The 19636-nt window shown below is 54.7% G+C and overlaps 1 protein-coding gene across 4 annotated transcripts in view; it reads left to right on the forward strand.

The window, feature by feature from the left end:
* GDPD5 (glycerophosphodiester phosphodiesterase domain containing 5) overlaps window positions 1-19636 on the forward strand; it is an 82614-nt gene that overhangs the window by 29535 nt on the left and 33443 nt on the right. For 3 of the 4 annotated variants that reach the window (XM_044258515.1, XM_044258513.1, XM_044258517.1), the window contains exons 2-3: window positions 532-615; window positions 11648-11824. In XM_044258515.1, the coding sequence (XP_044114450.1) occupies window positions 11708-11824 (117 nt within the window). In that variant the 5' untranslated portion in view covers window positions 532-615; window positions 11648-11707. Of the gene's footprint in view, window positions 1-531; window positions 616-10249; window positions 10272-11647; window positions 11825-19636 lie in introns of those variants that run through there. The other variant, XM_044258516.1, reaches the window with a different exon arrangement.

Here is a 19636-nt window from a genome sequence, read left to right on the forward strand (position 1 = left end):
AGGCAGAGCATGAGTCAGAAGTTAGCCACATAATTGCGGTGCCCCGGATCCTGCCTCCAGCCCCCCGGCCCTCCCTCGGTAGCTGGGTTAGAAGAGCAGCTGGTTCGGTGGCTACCTCCAGAGAAGCAGGTCTCTGGGCTGCATGAAAGGACCTCAGCCCCCTCACCCCAGGAGCCACAAGTAGCCCCAGTCTCTCTCCAAGACAGCTGGGACTTGAATTGCGTTTCTGTGGGTTCCAGAGAGGGTGGGAGTGGCTCGGGGTACTTGTTGCCCTGAGTTTAGGGTTAGGGCTGGTTTGTGGGCAGCATACATGGAGGTAGGATTGCTTGTGCGGGGTCTGGTTGCTCACAGCTACATCCCCCTGTCAGCTTGGCAGCTTCCCTGGGCAGCGACAAGGTGTGGCCCATCCCTGGGGCCCACACTCAGCACAGGGTGGGCGCGTGTGGGGACTTGCAAAGGGTCAGGTGGAAGAAGAGAAGGCAGGGTGGACTGATGAGTGATATGACTGGGTTTGTCCCCTTGTCCCCTCAGCTGTCCCAGGGAAGTGACATCACCACCTCTGTGGACAGGACATCCTAAGGAGCCCCAGTCACAGCCACTGATACCTTCTTCCAGGTAAAGAAAAGCGAAGGGAAGTGTTGGTGGCGGGGGGGAGGGGGAGGTTAGAGACAAGCTACAGAGGGCAGCATGCTGGCTGCTAACGGAGACAGCGCCGTGCAGTTTACAAAAAAAAACCAGAGTAATAATAATCAGAAGCCCTCAGTAGAACTGTCTGGTAGACCATTTCTTCCTGTGCTTAAGCCCCTGACACATATTGGCTCGTTTCATCCCCACGACAACCCATGAGGTGCTATTATTTTTTTAAAAAGATTTTATTTATTTATTTGACAGACAGAGATCACAAGTAGGCAGAGAGGCAGGCAGAGGGAGAGGGGGAAGCAGGCTCCCTGCTGAGCAGAGAGCCCGATGTGGGGCTCGATCCCAGGACCCTGGGATCATGACCTGAGCCGAAACAGAGGCTTTAACCCACTGAGCCACCCCGGCGCCTCATGAGGTGCTATTATTATCCCCACTTTATAGATAAGGAGGCTGAGGTCTGGTTGTATTATACCAATTAGTAGGTGGTAGAACTGGGTCTCAAACCCAGGCAGACTGGCTCTCAGTGCACATTCTCAGTCCCTGTGATTTCCTGCCTTTAGAGCCATATATTAAACTAAGTTTCCTTGACTTTCAATTTGGGAGTTTAAAGGGCTCCCATTTCCAGGAGAGATCAGTATTTTAAAAGATAATCCTAGAGAAAGTTATGCTTCAGCCAAAGGAATGAATAGCAAATGATGGAATTGGAGGTCTTGAATCATGGAACTGGCATGAACCTTCAAAGCATGCTGGGTCAGCAAATTCCTGCAGCTTTCTTCCTCAGCATTCGAGTAAGTCCAGTTTTCTTTGGTTACGGAAGGGAGACCTAGACATTTGAAAGGAGGGAAGAAAAGGTTAGGCCCCGGTTCTCAGACATCCTGGAAATAGAGGGGCCCCTGTCCTTCACAGGACACCACGATGAAGAGAGACAGAGTAACAGGAAGTCAGTATTCTGTGCTAAGGCTGAGGTCATCTTGTTCTAGACCCAGAGCAGATGTGTGTAAACAGATCTCAGGGGGTTAAGCAAAAATTGTGGGAGAAAATACTTAATTGAGACTTTTTTTAGTAACCTTTTTTCCTGTCAATTGGGAGAAGCTAATTATTCTTCAGGAGCAGAAGTGGAAAGGGCTCAGAAACGGCTGCACAGTTGCGTGGTTTAAGAGGCTCTGATCTCCTTTCCTTCCGCTGCACATTCAACCAGCTTTTCCGACTGACAGATAACCCCGCGGCCTCCTTGGTGCCAGGCCCAGTGCAGAGACACAGGCCCCCTGCACAGTGACTCCCCTCGTGGGGATGGGGACTGGGGTATCTTGTGTCCCCGTCGCCCCGTGCAGGGTCACAGACACTGGGCTCCTCAGAAAAGCTTGGCTAAATGGTTCTGAAATCCTGCCTGGTAGGCAAGGCAGCTTGGGAAGCAGATAATTACTGGGCACAGAGGCCTGCGATCATGTCTGGAGAGTTCTGCCAGATGACGGGAACACGGAGATAGGAGGCAGTGGGCATCTGGGGGGTGGGGGGGATCCGACCGAGCTTTGCACAGGGTCCATTTGTTAAGATGGACAGGACTTGAACTGGGGTGGTGGGGAAGGCTTTCCTGGCAGAGAGCCCAGCCTGAGCAAAAGGTGTGGAGGTGGGGAGACGGGATAATGTGGTGCGCTTGGAGCAGAGTGCTGTGAAGAGGGGTAAGGGGGAGGTGAGGCTATGCAGGTAGATCTAAGGGAAAGGAAGCAAGAGAAAGGTTCCTTAAGTGGTAGGCCTCGCTTCTCTCCCCAACCCCAAGGGCCTGCTTGGGAAGCCCGTTTGTATGATAACTGCTGTTTTACATAAATAAATAAAATAAATCAATGCTCTCCATTCCCTCCGGGAGTAAAAACTGGGCAGGGACAGGTTTGCTTAGTGCAAGTCTCTGCCATACTCAGCTTTCTCCTTTTCCTCCTTCATGAGGACCCAGGGAGAGGCCTCGGAAAAAGTCAGCCTAGTCCCTGTGATTGAATCACCGTGTTCCTGGGAGGGACTGGGGTGTCAGCCGAGACAAGAGGTTGATGGAAGGCTCCCCCTCACCAAGCCCCCAGGCTGATTCTTGAGGCCCTGCCAGAAGCCCTGAGAATATTTGCTCACTCTGCCTGCTCCGGGGAGAACCTGTCAGTGCCAGTGGGTAGCAGCAGTAGGGGTCCTGGCAGCTTCAGGGGGGAAGAAGTCAGCCCTCCAGGGAGGGAGGGGCCTATCACAGGATGTATGCAAGCCCACGCAGGCCCCTGTGCTGGGGAACCACCCCTAGGAGCTGTACAGGGGATTTCTGCATGAGAAGGGTGGCTGGATGGAATGTTCCAGATCTTTCTCTGCTGACATTTGAAATGGTCTGAAATCCCAAGATAGTCTGAAAATCCAAGGATAGTTCTTGGATCCCTGTTGGACTGCACCAGGATTTCGTGATTGTATGAGTCTTGAGTGAGTCGATTCTAAGACCCTGGTTTTGAGAGCTTGGAGCTAGAGATTTTAAGTTCTGAGATGCTAAGCTCCACATTCGGAGCAAGGCCAGGTCATTCCCGTGAACTACTCAGCCTACACACATAGTCCCGACTTAGGAAACAGTGGTCCCACCTATGTCAAGAGAAGCCAGGTCCCCCGGGCAGGGTCCATTCCTGGCTCCTGTCCAGCCTGCAGCCGCAAACACGCCCGAGACCCCCATGTCTGTCCCTGTAGGGCCTTCACTGAAGCTCGGCACACCTATCCAGGCCTCCACCAGCCTCTCTTCCCTGTCCATCTATAAATCGCGGATCTGCTCCTGCCCCGTGGAGCTGGCCAGATGCTCTGTGAGCGGGTGTGTGGAGGCCCTCATGCCCTGGAAAGCACTGGGTGCGGGCTGTAGCTGTAGCTGTAGCTGCCGTTTGGGCAGCGTGCTTGTCTCCTCGAGAGGAAGGTTCGTGTCTCATTCTCTGTGAATCATTTTTGGCTCCCAGCAGGGCCTGCCACAGAGCGGAGGCTTCTTAAACATAGACTGAGGGAGCTCAAGAGCTTTAGGTAGGGGATAAATCGTCCCCGAGGCCACAGTTCCAAGGAAGCCATCCCATCCCAAGAGAGAAGCAGAGAGCCCTTTCTGCAGGAGGACAGCCAAGAGGGGCGGAAGAACTGGGGAGCCCTTCGCCGGGATCTGGAGCCAGCCCGGAATATCAGTCTGGCTTGGCCTGCTTGGAGGGGAAGGGAAATCAGAGGTCTCCTGGCACGGAAGTGTTGGATAAACAGGCAGCCCTGGCACCACTGTGGAAAGAGACGAATAATGACCCTAATTACAGCCTGATTGATTCTTTGAGCCTCCTGCAGAGCCCAAGCTTTGGCCTCTGAGCCAGAGCCAGGGATTTGTCTCAGTGGGTTTGGGTTTGGTATCTTGATGGGTGACCTGGAGGTGCCCTGCTACCCCTGGGCTCCCAGAGGGCAAGGAGTCTCCTGTTGGCAACAGACCCCCTCCCCCAGATGGTGCCCACATGGGGCTTCCCTTGCTGGCTGGAGCCTGGGGCCGCCCTCAGCCCTGCTCATGCCTCTCAGCCACCAGGCTTTCCTTGTGCTGTCCCCCTACCTAGAGCCCCCGTGTCCCCCCACTTTGCCACAGATCCTTCCTTATTTCTGAATTCCACATAAGTCTTCCCTGTCCTAGAAGTCACCCTGCAATGATTAAGTGCCGGGATCCAAGGAGGCACAGGAGTTAGTGAGACTCAGAAGAGACCCTGATGTGGGCAGGGAAGGTTTCCTGAAAGAGGGGTTTTTGAGCTGAGCTCAGTAGGAGTTTTCCAGGCCTTGAAGATGGGCAGAGGGGCCCAGAGCAAAGGCCATGACAGGTATACCTGTGCTGGGCACAGGCGTTGGACGTGAGGCAGTGAGGAAGGACCACAGGGAGGCCGTGTTCCCTGAGCATTATGGGGAGGCGTCCTCATAACCCTGTGCCTTTTATGCCTGAGGTTTTACTCTAGGAAAATGTTGGGGTAATCACTGTGAGTTACCAAGCCTGTGACTATCTATACCGTGGTCCTCGTCAAAGATGGTGGAGGTATATTGGCGGAGGCAGCCCTGGCCTGGGGCTCTAACCATGTCACAGGCCTTCCTGCAGCTGTCATCATTGTTTTGACTGTTCTAGTCAGGGCTTCCAGCGTTCCTCTTGGGAAGGGAAGGGCCTTTTCTCAGACTGGGCAAGGACCATGGGGTTTGTCTTTCCCTCCTTCCTGTCCTGCCCTGTCTCCAGTTTTCTCCGGAGGCTGAAGAGAAAAGTGGTTAAAAGGCTGTCATCTGGTGTCATGTATCCCAAGACAGGAAAGCCGAGGCCAGAGGCTTGTGGGGTCCACCCAGCTTGCTGGTCACCTAAGGCTGGGTTGGGGTTGAGGCCAGTGAGGGCAGCTGTGGCCAAGGAGAAAGGGGGCTGTTCCTTGTGCCCTCATGTGCCCAGTCTCCCTCCCCGAGGCCCTGGCAGGCCGGTTCAGGGGTTTCCCTTTTCCTCCCCTGGGTTCTCAGCCCTATTCCCTGACTCTGTTCCCCTGGTGCCAACCAAAATATTGGGCTTGGCCCTTTGATGTGCAGTTTGCTGGGCGTCGTGGCCGGCGCAGACATGGAAGGCAGCAGGAATGTGGGCAGACCTTCCCCCTGGGGCTGGGGCCACGGAAAGACTTGACAGTCCTAGGTTCACATCTTCTCTTCTCCCCAGTTAGCAGTTTGGCCTTGGGTGAATCACTTAGTCTCTCCCTCCTACCTATCTGTCTATTCATCAGTCGACTGATATAGGTATCAAGTTGAATGCACAGGTACTTAATTAATAGCCTTTGGGAAACATTTTTAGGTTTACGGAAGAATCGATCACAAAGTAAAGAACTGCTCTATACTCTCCCCTCCCCCCCACAGATGCCCTCCTTATTGACATCCTATGCTGGGGTGGTATGTTCGTTCCAAACGCTGAGACAATGCTGACACAGTATCATTAACCAAAGTCCTAGTTTCCACCAGGGTTCACTTGTGCTGTGGGACATTCTATGGGGTTTGACAAATGTCTGATGACATGCGCCCATTATTAACGCATCGTATGGAATCGTGTCATTTCCCTAAAAATCTTTCTCTCGCTCTCAACCCCTGGCAACCTCTGCTCTCTTTACTGCTCCCACGGCTTTGTCTTTTCCAGCGTGTCACAGAGTTGGAATCGCGCAGTTGTGTAGTCTTTTCTCAGACTGGCCTCTGTCATGGAATAACACGCTGTTAAGGTCTCTTCATGCATGTATGTGGCTCGATTGTGCATTTCTCTCTGTCACTGAGACTGATTCTGTTGTCGGGGGGGACCGGTTTGTTCATCCATTCACCTAGGGCCCATGTTTCCAATGCATAAAAGAGGCCATGGAGCTCGACTTGGGAAGATTGTCATCAGGAGATGACACAGGTATAATCCATGTCACTTTCTGTGACTAGCTTCTTTCACTCGGCCCTGTGTTTTCAAGATGTATTCCTGTTATAGTATATATCCAGTTTTTGTTCCTTTTTATTGCAGCCTTGGGTCCTTTTTTTTTTTTTTTAAAGATTTTATTTATTTATTTGACAGAGAGAGATTACAAGTAGGCAGAGAGGCAGGCAGAGAGAGAGGAGGAAGCAGGCTCCCTGCTGAGCAGAGAGCCCGATGCGGGACTTGATCCCAGGACCCTGAGATCATGACCTGAGCTGAAGGCAGCGGCTCAACCCACTGAGCCACCCAGGCGTCCTTAAACGAATTTTTTAAAAAATCTTTTTAAAGATTTTATTTATTTATTTGACAGAGAGAGATCACAAGTAGGCAGAGAGGCAGGCAGAGAGAGAGGGGCAAGTAGGCTCCCACAGAGCAGAGAGCCCGATGTGGGGCTCGATCCCAGGACCGTGAGATCACAACCCAAGCTGAAGACAGAGGTTCAAACCACTGAGCCACCCAGGTGCCCCATTTTAAAAAAATTTTAAAGATTTATTTAGAGGGACGCCTGGGTGGCTCAATTGGTTAAGCGGCTAACTTGAGCTCGGGCCATCATCCCAGGGTCCTGGGACAGAGCCCTATATCAGGCTCTCTGCTCAGCGGAACCTGCTTCTCCTTCTGCCTGCTGCTCCCCCTGCTTGTGCCTTCTCTCTCTCTGTCAAATAAATAAATGAAATCTTTAAAAAAAAGATGTACTTAGAGTGCAGGGGGATGGGCGAGTGAGACAGAGAGAGAATCTCAAGCCAACTCTGTGCCAAGCGTGATGATCGCTGCAGAGCTCAATCTCACGACCCTGAGATCATGACCTGAGCTGACATCAAGAACCGTACACTTAGCTGACTGAGCCACCCAGGTGCCCCTGGGTCCTTTTTGGTGTCATTCCATCTAGTTCCCCCATTTCTCAGGCAAGTAAAGTAAGGCTTAGAGAGAGCTAGTGAGCCATCCACGGTTGCACAGCAAGTCAGTTGAAGACCAAGGTGGAACCAGGGCACCGACAGCTGGCCTGAAATTCTTTCTACTCTCAGGAGAGAGAACAGGCTTGGGGGCTGCAGGCAGCATGGTCCTGGACAGTGAAGGTGGTGGTCATGTGAGGGAAGTATAGGGACAAGGGTCAGTTCTGTGCCCGAGATGTTAAGATGGGAGAGGAGCCTGGAGGTGTCAGTATCATGCTCCTGCTCCATTAGCAAGGGCTCACTGCATCCCAGGCCCAACCCCTTGCAGGCCCTTCCATGTATAAAATAGGAGGCTATAAAAGTTCAGGGCAGGGGCCGGGAATTTGGACAGAAAATGGAACTTTGGACCGAGGGGTGCCCTTGAACAACAGGCTCAGAGGTGAGGGCTTTCTCTTATCCTAGAGCCAGGAGGAGGTCCCAGCTAGGGATTTCTTAGGAACTTGGCTGGTATTAGCAGCCCTGGAGGTTGCTTGGAGAAATCGATCAATCCTAAGTAATGTCATTAGCCCTGGCAGGAAGGGGAGGTATCGTAGGGAGGCTGGGGAGAGTCTGGTCTCTGGGAGCATGTCTGACTGCTCAGTGACTGAACAGCACACCTCTGTTAGCAGAACTTCCAGGCCCCCACAGGAATCCAGTCCGGAAGGTCCCCAGTGCCCCCCCACCTCTTGTGGCTGGTCACTGGGGACATGGACATAACTCAGGCCATTCCATGGGGAAGGCAGGCCTGTCAGCCGTGTTTGCCCAGGGTGCCTGGGGAAGACTGAGGGATACTCGGGACTATGGGAAGCTGGGAAGCCCTCTAACCAAACCTGGAGCTCAGGGGAGGCTCCCTGGAGAAGGTTAACATCTGAGCTGAGACTCAAGGTGTGGGGAGGTGTTCATTAGCAGAAGGAACAGCGAGTTCTGGAAGGTGAAGCTAGGAGAGTCAGAGGCAGATCCTGGCCATTTGTCTGTGAAAGAGCTCACTCTGGCCACAGGGCAGGCCTTAAACTGGTGGGGTGTGACCCCCGTAGGAGGCCAGAGGATTTCCTATCGAGGGGAGATATGAGACTCGGGCCGGACCAGTGGCCAAGGGGCTCATGAGAAGAGGCTATGAGGGATGTTATAAAAAGGTCGAGGTGGTAAGGAGGTCAGTGTGGCCTGTGCTAGGTCTGTAGGGCCTGGGGGACACCCCTGGAGACAGCTAGGAGTCACTGGCTATCCCAGTCAGGAGGGAACGATTGAGTGGGCTCGTCCACACTTGGTAACTGGGACGAAAAGGTCCCAGGAGAGCATGCAGAGAGAGAGAGGAGGCTTGCCTCCCCAGAATGCCCCTGCCATGATGAACAGTGTGAAAACTCACGGGGCCGGGGGCCGGGGAGGGGAGGCGATTCTGAGAGCCACGATCAGCTAGGCCCTGGGCTGAGGCCTAGTGCAGGCAGTTCTGCTTCCCTAACCTGAAGTGGAATTTCCATTCCTGTGCCTTGTAAGGCTCAGTGTGGTGGGCGGGGCAGGGGAGGGCCGAGGACATGTGGGAATCATTTCTGGGTTCTGGTAGTCCCGGGAGAGGCAGTTGAGAACAGGGGAGCTTGGGTGTGGGCTCCTGTTCAGAGAATGCCCTGTTCACGGTACCTGCTGTACCTTGGTCCCTGCAGCCATTTGCCCTCCTGGCACTTTCCCCCTGTAATCTGGTCTCCTGTAGGAGTCCTGGCAAAGGCCATTAACCATTTCACAGATTGAGAAACCAAGCATCAGGGAAGAATCCCGGAGGCCCCAGCCACAGAGCAAAGGTGAGACAGATGTGATTGATCTGACCGGTAGAGGCCTCATCTTGGGGTAAGATTTGGCCTTCTACCCCTTCTGCAAGGCTGCAAATGTGGGAGTACATTTGTGAACACACACTCCTTCCGGAGCTGAGAGCAACCCCCCCATGGCCCCTCCCCTGTCCCCAACCCCATGGGACCTAAGTCCCCAGACTGCAGCCGCACACCATCCATTCTGCCCTTATGCGCTGGGCTGGGCTTGGCTCCCAGAGCCCCGGGCTGCTGCACTGTGGTCCACAGGCCTCCCCCGGGAGCCACGGGCCCAGAGGCTACATCACACAATTCCCAGCAATTAGGAGGCTCCGAGTCAGTCAGTCGATATTCCCAGCAAAGCCCTAATGCATTCCCCACCCCCTTTGCCAAACTGAGGCTGTAATCCCAGTGCTGAGGTGAGCATTTGGTGGGGGGCGGGTTGGGGGGATGAGGGTAGGTAGAGGCCCTGAGTGAGGCCAAGGTGGAAGTAGTGGGTGGGCCTGAGGCCCAGCCTGCCCCTCTGGTGAGGCCCCTGGGGCACTTAGAGACAGGCCTCAGCCGCTGGTTGCCTCCTGGAAGCGTATCTTGATCCTCCGTGCACAATGCTAAGTGCCTACAACCTGCCTTTCCTCTCTCCAGAATATCAGCTCATGAGCCGCTGTGGCCAGCCCAGAGGCTGCCAGGGTCAGCGGACTGCCCCCATCAAGGGCTGGGCAGTAAGTTCTAGGCTTTGTGGGCCCTTCAGTCTCTGTCACAACCACTCCCCTCTAGAGTTTCTGTTGCAGCAGCCATAGACAATATGTAAACGAACGATGTGGCGCAGCCAATAAAGCTTTATTTATGGACACTGAAACTTGACTCTCCCATAATTTTCATGTGTCACAAAATATTCTTGTTTTGATTCTTTTTTTATTTTTTATTTTTTTTGCCCCTGAACTATAGAAACAGAGAAAAGTCACTCTTAGATTGTAGGCTATACAAAAACAGTCCGCCGCTCAGATCTGGTGCCTGAGTTACACTTTACCAACTCCCGGGTTAGAGCAAGGCCCCTGGAGCCAGACTGACAGGCTCTACTGTGTGACCTTTGGCAAATGGCTAAACCTCTCTGCGCTTCAGATTTCCCATCTGGAGAAAGGGGATGATAATGACGACATGTGGGGAACGTAAAATGGTGCACTGCTTTGCTGTTTTTATGAAAACGACTCTTGGCCGTTCTTCAGAAGGTTAAACATGGAGTTGCCGTATGACCTGGCACTTCTGTTCCAAAGCATGTGCGCGCAAGAGAGGAAAGCACGCTCACATGATAACTTGTTCATTAGCGGTGTTATTCCTGACAGCTTGAAAGTGGTAACAGCCTAGAGGTCTCACAGCCGATGAATGGGTAAAATGGTCTGTCCGTTCAACTGAGTGTCCTGCAGCACTGACTCCCGCTACGACAGGGTGAGCCTCGAGAACCATTAAATGAACGAAGCCAGACACAAAGGGCTGCTACTGTATGACTGCAATGACAGAAGGAGTCCAGAAATGGCAAATCCATAGATGCGGAAAGTACATTAATGGTCTGGGGGAAGAGAAGAGGGGCTATGCAGAGGGGGAGGGGTGGTGAGTGCTAATGGGTCTGGCTGTTTTGCTGGGATGAGGAAGATGCTTTGGAATCGGTGGTGATGGTTGTATAACTTTGTGACTACACAAAAAACTGAATATGCTAAATACTGAATTGTACCCTTTAAAAGGGTGAATTTTTTGGCTTCTGAATTTGATCTTGATAAAAAGCTAATATCTCCCAAGGTCACTAGAAGAGTTAGTGCAAGTGAGAGGCTTTGTCTGTCCCTCACTGGCCCTGTGGGGCCCTGAAGGCATCTGTGTGCCTGTTGCGTTCATGTTGTTCACATTGTCCCCAAGACCGAGGACAGGACCCCTTACATACCATGTGGCTCACACATACCATGGAGTCCCACGGACCCAGGGTTGAGTCCTGGCTCCTTGGGAAAATCACTGGGCTTCTCTGAGTCCCAGGCCCCTCGTCAGGGTGTGTGAGGCACCGGAGCCAGAGGCCATGTGGCCGAGGCTAGCCCCGAGTGGCAGAGCCCCCAGCAGGCATCTCCAGGGTGCCAAGCAGGGCTGGGCCAGTTGCTGCTGGTGGCAGCGACTCAACCCACAAGACAACTCTCCTTGTTCCCGCAACCACAACAGGATTCCCTGAACCCAAAGCCGTGAGCACTGTGGACGAGAGCAGATTCTCAGACTGGCCCCAGCCCGGTACCGGCCTGCTTGCCGGGCACCGTCCCTTTCTCTCCCTGAGCCTCAGTTTGTCCAGTTATCCATTGGCTCCGGGACACAACACCTGCCACGGGACACATACTGGGGTCACCCCGTGCCTGGCCTATTTTCGACCAAGTACATTGGAGGTCGTGACTGAGAAAATAAAGCTGAGGATGGCTGAGGGCTTTGGGAAGGGGTCGAGGTTTTATAGAAGGGGGCCTGGGAAAGCGTGGTTGAGGAAAGAACATTTGAGCAAAGACCTAAGGAGAGGAGGGGAATGATGGCGCCCCGTGGAGCTCGAAGGGAAAGGCATTCTGGGCGCAGGAAGGAGCAACAGGTGCGGGGCAGGTGCGGCTGGGGGTGACTGGGTCTGGGGTGAGGGGCGGGAGACCAACCCAGGGGCGCTGCCAGTGTGCGGGCCTCCAGCTGTATAGGCCTCACGGCAGGGCCCTGGGCGGGGACTGGCACCTAACTGCGTGGCAGCGATTTGGGCTGTGTCTGGGGCCAAGACCCTGCACCTCCCCTTCCTCACAAGCCTGTGCTTCCTCCCACAGGAGCCGCCAGGGGCCTCCATGGGCGCCTGAGGGCCGGGCGCCGGGGCGGCAGGCGAGAGCATGGTGAGACACCAGCCGCTCCAGTACTATGAGCCCCAGCTGTGCCTCTCCTGCCTCACAGGCATCTACGGCTGCCGCTGGAAGCGCTACCAGCGGTCCCACGATGACACCACGCCGGTGAGCTGCCCTGGGATCAGGCAGGGGACCTGGGGCACCGCAGTGCCTGGGGGAAGGCTCTCAGCTCTGTCACTCTGCCATGGGACTCCGGACAAGTCAATGCCCTCCTGGGTTTCAATTTTTCCTTCTTTAAAACAGGCCCATGGTCGTTTCAGAATCTACCTGACTAGGCAGGCAGGGAAGTAGGCCATCCTGTCCCAGATGGAGCCAGTGAACTCTCCCCTGACACCCAGGACCTGGGCTGCTCCTGAGGTCTGGGCAGAAAGGGGTGCACCTAGGAGGGACACTCCCAAGAGGAAGGGCTCTCACCCCCACCAGCCCCCTGCCAAGGTGAGCAGAAGTTTTCAGCTTCCTGGCAGCTAGGCAGGTGGGCAGGCGGGTGGCTGGAGGGGAGGGTGAGGAGGTAGGCTGGGCCATCCTGGAACCTGGGAAATGGCGGGGCCATGGGCTGGCACCAGGGCATCGTCACCTGAGCCACAGGCCTGTCTGAGCTGGCAGCCGGCACCCCAGGCCAGACCCTCAGCTGAGCTGACGCTTCCGTCCCTGGGGCACTGTTAGCCTCCGGATCTAGTTTCTTCCCTGAAGGAACCCAACTCCTTCAAGAGGGAAGGGAGGGAGATAAATAGTATTTATCTAAAAGATTTGCTGCCTGGAAAACAGCTCTCCTCCTCTCTCCTGCTTGTCTAAACAAAGAACCCAGGGTCCAAATTTAGCCAGCCTTGAAACAGGCTGGAGTGACCAACGGTGTGGGTGACCCAGCTGAGGTCAGCAGCCAAGAATCACTGGGGAGGGGGGGCTCTCTGGATTAGGGGAGCATGGGGAAGCTAGTCTACCTTCCTGCCCTCCTTCTCTGTCTGTGCTTGGGACCAACAGAGCCCTGGCCTGAGTCAGGAGCCTGGGTTCACAGTCCCCAAAGGGTAAGAAGCAAGTGCTACTGGTGAGTACACGGTCTGACATTACCATGTCCCCACTCCCAGCCCAGAGAAGAGGACATGCCAAACAGAGGCAAGGGCCTGCTCCAGGCCACTGGGCAGGTCCCAGGGACAGGGGCCAGCAGCAGGTCCTCCCTGAGTCAGGAAAGGCAGGAGTTCAGTGGGTGGCTGGCCCCAGGTGTCTGTGCCGGGTACAGTGCTGAGCTCTGACGCAGCCCCTCTCGCTTCTCCCACCAAGCCCTGGAGCTAGGTGTCATCGCCACCGTTGTGCACAGGGAAGCAGAAGCCAGGGATGCCAGTGAGGAGGCAGAGCTGTGATCTGGACCTGGGGCAGTGACGCGTAGGAAGGAGGACGGCTGAGCTCCCCAGCAGTGAGCAACTTGGCTGTCGTCCTCATCAGAGTAGCTGCTGGGGGAAGGCAGAGCCCCCAGGACATCTCACAGCCCTCTGTGGGCCCAGGGCAGGCCTATCCCAGGCTTCAGAGTCAGGAAGTGATAGGTCCTTGCTGCGGCCCGCACGGGGCCCAGGGTGGAGGAAGTGGTTGGCTGAGGTGGGTTTTGAGCTGACTGGGAGCCCGAGCGGGGCTGTGTCTGCAAATGCCAGCACCTGGGGTGCCAGGGATGGAGCAAGGGTGGGAGGGGCTACAGGAGGCCCCAGGCCAGCTTGGCTGCGAGGAGGTTTTGTGGCAGCTCTGGGTGTCAGGGCCTCTGCCGACTGGGGTGATCTCCCCTCAGGCGACCCACCGAAGCTCCCAGCTGAGATGAGCCTCCTCCTCCTTCCCTGTCATCCACCTCATTCTGCTTCCCCGCCCACTTCCTGGGTTCCAGCTTCAGCCTGCTCATCCTTTCTCTCTCTCTCTCTCTCTCTCTCTCTCTCTCTCCTCCCATCCTCTTTCTTCCCAGTCCCTCCTTAGATGCCCGGGTGGAGACCATGATGGGGGCTGGGCTCTCTGGCCTGATACAGGGAGAATAGTGACCCGGTGTTTCAGAGTCGGGGCTGGGGCTGAGCAGGTGTTGCGTAAGCTTTGCTGAACCGACAGGCCCGGGAGTGAGCTCTGGGGGGACAGGCTGGGTGTGAAGGGGCATTGCCAAGGCAGTGGAGGAAAGGCCCCCAAAAGGGGCAGGGGCTCCACCTTTGCCTGTGCCTCTTCTCATCCCCACCTTCCCTCAGTGAAGACCTTGGGGACCCCTCTCCTCCCCGTGCCCAGGCACTGCCTCCCCTCAAGTCCTCTTGAGGGAGCCTCTCTAGCACCTCCCAACTCAGACAAGCCCTGAATCAATTTATTCTGTGAAGCCAGACCTCTCTGATCCCCATCTGTGAAATGGGGCGACAGACTGGTGGTGAGTCACAGTAGCCTTTCATCATGGCCCTGCTCAGGCTGGGAAATAAAGCCCAAGAGTAACGGTTAACATTTATTGAGTACCTATTGTATGCAGGGGTGCAAGAGCTTACATGAGTTGCCCTGTTTGTTCTCTGCTGTGCGGTGGGTTTTACTGTGATGCTGATGGAGAATTTGAGGCTTCAAGCCACGTCACACCTGGAGTCCAGGATAGATTTACTAGAGGAACCACAGGAAGATGAAGTCTGGAGGGGAGGACACGCAGGTTTTGCGTATGTGATTAAGTGAGAACTTGCCAGAAGGGGAAGAAAGGAGGGGCAGGAGGAGGATTGGGGAAGTTGCCAAAGGGAGGAAGAGCATGGGACCAGGAGCCCTACAAGTGGGGCAAGAGTGGGCATGGCTTAAATGCCAGACTGGGAGCCCTCAGAGGTTCTGGGATGAACAGGGGCCCCTCCCTACTGGAATGGACCCTGGGGGCAGTCTCCTTCCTGTCCCCCCAGCCCGATGCAGTCCCACCTCCCCCGAGCCTTTGCTCTCACTGTCCCCCAGCCCCAGGACACACACTGGACACATAAGGGAACAGGAAACTGAGGACCCAATGGGAGAGGTGAAATGCCCTCTTCTGCCCCCAGCCCCTAGGGAGCGGAGGAGCCGGCAGCAGGAGGCTGGCTCACTCGACAGCTAGGAAGGGGAAGTGAAGCTTTTTATAACTGGAGATAATTAATTGGTTGTTGTCTGTGACTCATTACTCTAATACTGCCAATTAAGGACCGGGTAGGACAGAAGACAGTTCTCAGGCTGTCCCCCAGGGCTCCGTGAAGACTGCGTATCTGGGGGAGACAGCACAGTGTCCAAACCAGCTTCTCATGTAGTGAGGGGCATTCAGGTCAATCACCTGGGGAAGCTTCCCAGCCCAAGATGAGGAAGGAGACGGACATCAGCTGTCATCTCTCTTGTATTTCTGTAGTGCATTTGCCTTTCAAAGGCTGTTTTAAGCTCGTTTGACCCGTCTCCCAGAGAGGGCTCCAGGAAGAGTAGGTGATCTGTTCAAGCCACAGGGTTGGAGGTCAGGCATGTGCGGCCCTCTGCTTGCCTCCCCAGGACTGTGCCCCCCCACCTTGGGCTCCACACCAGCAATCTTGTCTGGGACGCACCAATTCCAATTCCAATTTCCTCAACAAGAACCAACACAGCCAGGCCACCCAGCGTGCTCACTGCTGAGGCCCAGGAAAACCCCAGACAGGAGAGCTGGCCTGAGCTGCTGTCTGAGAGTTAGTCCTGTCTAGCCAGATGGGGAAGTGTTCAAGGACGGGGTGCTTTGGGTGCCAGAGCTTCTTGTGCTTGGAAACTGAGAGCAATCTGGCCTCCGTGTGGCTCTGTGTGAGGAGGGAGGTCGTTGCTAGGCACTAGGCGGTAGCAGCCTTAGGCTGTGCTGGGGAGCCTGCTTCCCATCCCAGGCAGAGGGAGCACAGCCAGACTCAGGCTGGGCGAGGACCAGTCTGGTTCTGTTGTGGAGAGTGCACAGAGACGCTGGAGGGGAGGTGAAAGAGCAGGGAGCCAGATAGCGGGGCTGAGGCCTCACCTGGGGGAGGCATATGCAGGCTCCTGGCAAAGGGAGGGATTTTAGAGACGCTTGGAAGGTGTAATCAAAAAGCTATCTGTGGAAGAGATTGAGGGAGTCCTGTATGATGCCTCCCATCGCCTGATTTCTAGTCTAGCCGGGTGAGGCTATTCCAGAGACCAGAGATGGAAATGGGAAAGCATGATGTTTCCCGGGGGTGGGTGGGGGGAGATGGGAGGGGAGAGTGGTCCCCACAGAGTCCAGGAACAGAGTCCAGGACACAACAAAGTCTCCCCACCCCCAGTGGCCTAGCTCCTTTGACCAGAGCCCCTGCAGCCACTCAGGAAGACCCCTGCTGGGGGAAGTCCATCATTTCCCCCCCATACCCAATCCCTCCCAGGATGGCCTCACCTCTTCATGGCACTGGGCCTGTACTCAGGTTGCCCTGTCGCTGGCAGTGCCCCTTCTCTCTTTACCTTGCGAGGCTCATAGCAAATGCCTACTCCTCTAAGAGTTATCTCCTTAAAAAAAGAACCAGGCCCACTTCCCTGAGCTCTTGTAGCACCTCCGGCCTGGGCTGCCCCCATGGACTGTGACTTTCCGTGTGTCCTAAGGGACTCAGTGTTATGGGAGCAGGGCCCAGGTCTTGGGGCAGGGCCAGCAGGATGACGGAGCTGGGGAGCGGAAGAGTAGTGAGGAAGCCAGTTAGGGACCAGGCCTGCCGTCCTGCTGACTGCACCCAGGACAAGGCCTCTGATGAGCTCTTGGGGATTGGGTGGTCTGGGAGGGGGCGAGCATACACTTGTAGACAGGTGCATACTGCCTTCTGGTGCTCCTGGCTGTGGTTGGCAGATGAGGGTGTGGGTTTCGCTGTGGGACCTCCCAGGCCACCCTGGGAGCAGAGACTGGACCCTGCTGGCAGTGTGCAGGAGCCCCCGGGGTGGAGACTTCCCCAGCTGGGTCCCCACCTCTTTGTCCTAGCCCTACCAGGTGGGCCTCCAGGGGAGAGTGTGTCCTACTCGGGAATCAAGGTGGGCTCCCTGGATAAAGCCGACTTTGCCATAGGCTCCAGGGTGTCACTGCAGTCAGCTGAAAGTACTTGGGCATCCCTGGCCAGGGACCTGTGGCCTGAACTCCACCCTGCTTCCATCAGCGACTTAGTGTGGGACTCTAGGCAAGGTCAGACCCTCTCTGGGCCTCAGCTTGCTTATGGGTTGGATGGAGGTGCAGAGTCATATGCCCCAAGGGGGTACCAGTGCACCTCACATCTTGTACAAGGGAGACCGCTGTCCCAACCTCGGTGAAAACGTGTTCACCCTATAAACTTCCCTGTTCCCTTTTCTGGTGCTTTGGCGAAAAGGGGCCTAGCAGGTCAGAGGGGTGCCTTCTGATCCCTAAATCCCTAAAATGGGGATTTTAAAAAATAAAATAGGGGCACCTGGGTGGCTCAGTGGGTTAAAGCCTCTGCCTTCAGCTCAGGTCATGATCCTAGGTTCCTGGGATCCAGCCCCACATCAGGCTCTCTGCTCAGCAGGGAGCCTGCTTCCTCCTTTCTCTGACTACATCTCTGCCTACTTGTGATCTCTGTCAAATAAATAAATAAAATCTTTTAAAAAATAATAATAATAAAATAATAAAACAAATAGAATGGAGATAAGACCTTGTGTTATCCTCCTTATTGCAGCAATAAAGCCACAACCGTCTTGGCCTTCAGGAACCCCGACACTCCACCCAGCTCCTCCCCCGCCAGTGCCCAGGGTACCCGGCAGTGTGGCGGCATGGCCGTGCGCACTCCAGGGGAAGCGGCTAACATTCTGTGACCATCTTGAGTGTCTGCTTAGGGAGCCCAAGCAGGGTGGGAGATGATAGGGGGCGCTGGCACCCAGCACTCTGCCACCCTGGCAGGGCCCTCTAAGAGCCTGGGGTAACCCCTCCTCAGGTCCCCCAGTGCTCCCACTCCCATCTCCCTGTGGGCTGGTGTAGCCCACAGGACGTGTGTGGGGAGGCGGGATGCTGCAGGCCAGGCCTGGTTCCATCGTCCCACCTAATGAGCCGTTCTCAGCAGTCCCCAGCAGAAGCAAGGGCAGTCAGAGGCCTAATTGCCTGGCTCTCGGTAGCCCAGAAAAATCAATCCGGCCTCTTAGGCTGTCAGGAGCTGGCTGTGGGTGGGGACTCTAATCCCTTTCCCTGCTGTGGCCCTAATGCTATAAACCTCCCCAGGCCACCCACTCCCCCCCAGATCTCCTGGGTCAGGGCCAGAGTAATCCTGCCAGGGCCTTCCACACCCTTCCCAGCTGACATCTCCCAGGCTTTTCTGGTACATGAGTCCCCCTATTTGGCACGTGGCATGGGTGAAACAGGCCGATGACTGGAAGAGCTGGCATGCCTGAGACCTAGCCTGCAAGAGGGCAGACTCCATGGGCAGATACCCCTCAACCTCTCTCCTGGCTCTGCAGGGCCATGTGGTGCCGAGGACCTTAAATCAGAGTGGGGACCCCAGCGCAGGCACAGGGTGCAGAGCTCAGCCAGGCAGCACCCACCCATTGGGAACGGGCTGCTCTGGGACAGACTAGAAAGCCTAGAAGCAGCGCACGCACATCATGAGCACGGAAATGATGCCAGACTTCACAGACCGTGCAGGGACAGCTGAGGCATCCATTTGGTGGAAGTAAAATTAGATCCCTGCCTCTTACCTCACACCCAAATACATTCCAGATGGATTAAATTGTATTTTTTTTTCTATTTTTAAACTCCTCTTTTCTATTTAGGAAGTACACATTTGTTGAAAAAATTCAAACGACTTGGAAAGATGTAAAGTAGAAGGAATTCTAATCTTAACACTTGAGAGAAATGGCTTTCCAGCTTCTCTCTCTGCACGCATACGTCCACGTGGAGCCATAGACAGAGGCGGACAGAGAGCTGGGCAGATTACAGATTTGAATGTAAACAATGAAGCCAAGAAATTACCAGTATAAAATACAAGTCAGATATATAGACTTAAGCTACCCTTCTTTCTTTCTTTCTTTCTTTTTTAAGATTTTATTTATTTATTTGACACAGAGAGAGAGGCAGAGCAGCAAGGAGAGATAGAGGAGGAAGCAGGCTCCCTGCTGAGCAGAGAGCCTGATGCGGGCCTCGATCCCAAGACCCTGAGACCATGACCTGAGCTGAAGGCAGAGGCTTAACCCATTGAGCCACCCAGGCACCCCAGAGCTACCTTTCTTAAACACAATACCAAAGACAAAACCTATAATTTTATTTATTCAATGTGTTGTGCATGTGTTGTGAGAGAGCACAAGTGGGGGAGGAGGGGCAGAGGGACAAGCAGACTCCACTGAGCATGGAGCCCCATGCAGGGATCAATCCCCGGACCCTGAGATCATGACCTGAGCTGAAGTTAGGCACTTAACTGACTGAGCCACCCAGGCACCCCCAAAATTTAAATTTTTATGCAAAAGTCATAATAAAGTCAGGGCGCCTGGATGACTCGGTCATTAAGTGTGTGCCTTTGATTCAGGTCATGATCCCAGGGTCCTGGGATCAAGCCCTGCTTTGGGCTCCCTGCTCAGTGAGAAGCTTGCTTCTCCTTCTCTCACTCTCCCTGCTTGTGTTCCCTCTCTTGCTGTCTCTCTGTGTCAAATAAATAAATAAAATCTTTTTAAAAAAAATAATAAAGTAAAATGATCAAATAAGAGAAAATATACAGTATAGATGCAAGCAAATACTCTGACATAGAGAAAGCTTTTATACGCCCATAGGAAAGGAAGCCAGTTCCCCCAAATAAAAGCTGCTGAGCTCTGCGCCATCATACTTCTACTCCCTCCCTCTGCCCCAATCCAGGCCCCCTGACCTGTCATCTCAGCAAGCCCTTTCCTTCCACCTTTATTGCAAGCATCTCCTCCTCCAGGAAGCCCTCCAGGCTGCCCCCCTCCTGTAATTGGCTGTGCTCTCCTGAGCAGTCCTATTCTCCACACCAGTTC

This window comes from Neovison vison, chromosome 7 (genome assembly GCF_020171115.1).
Source record: "Neovison vison isolate M4711 chromosome 7, ASM_NN_V1, whole genome shotgun sequence".
Lineage (NCBI taxonomy): Eukaryota > Metazoa > Chordata > Mammalia > Carnivora > Mustelidae > Neogale > Neogale vison.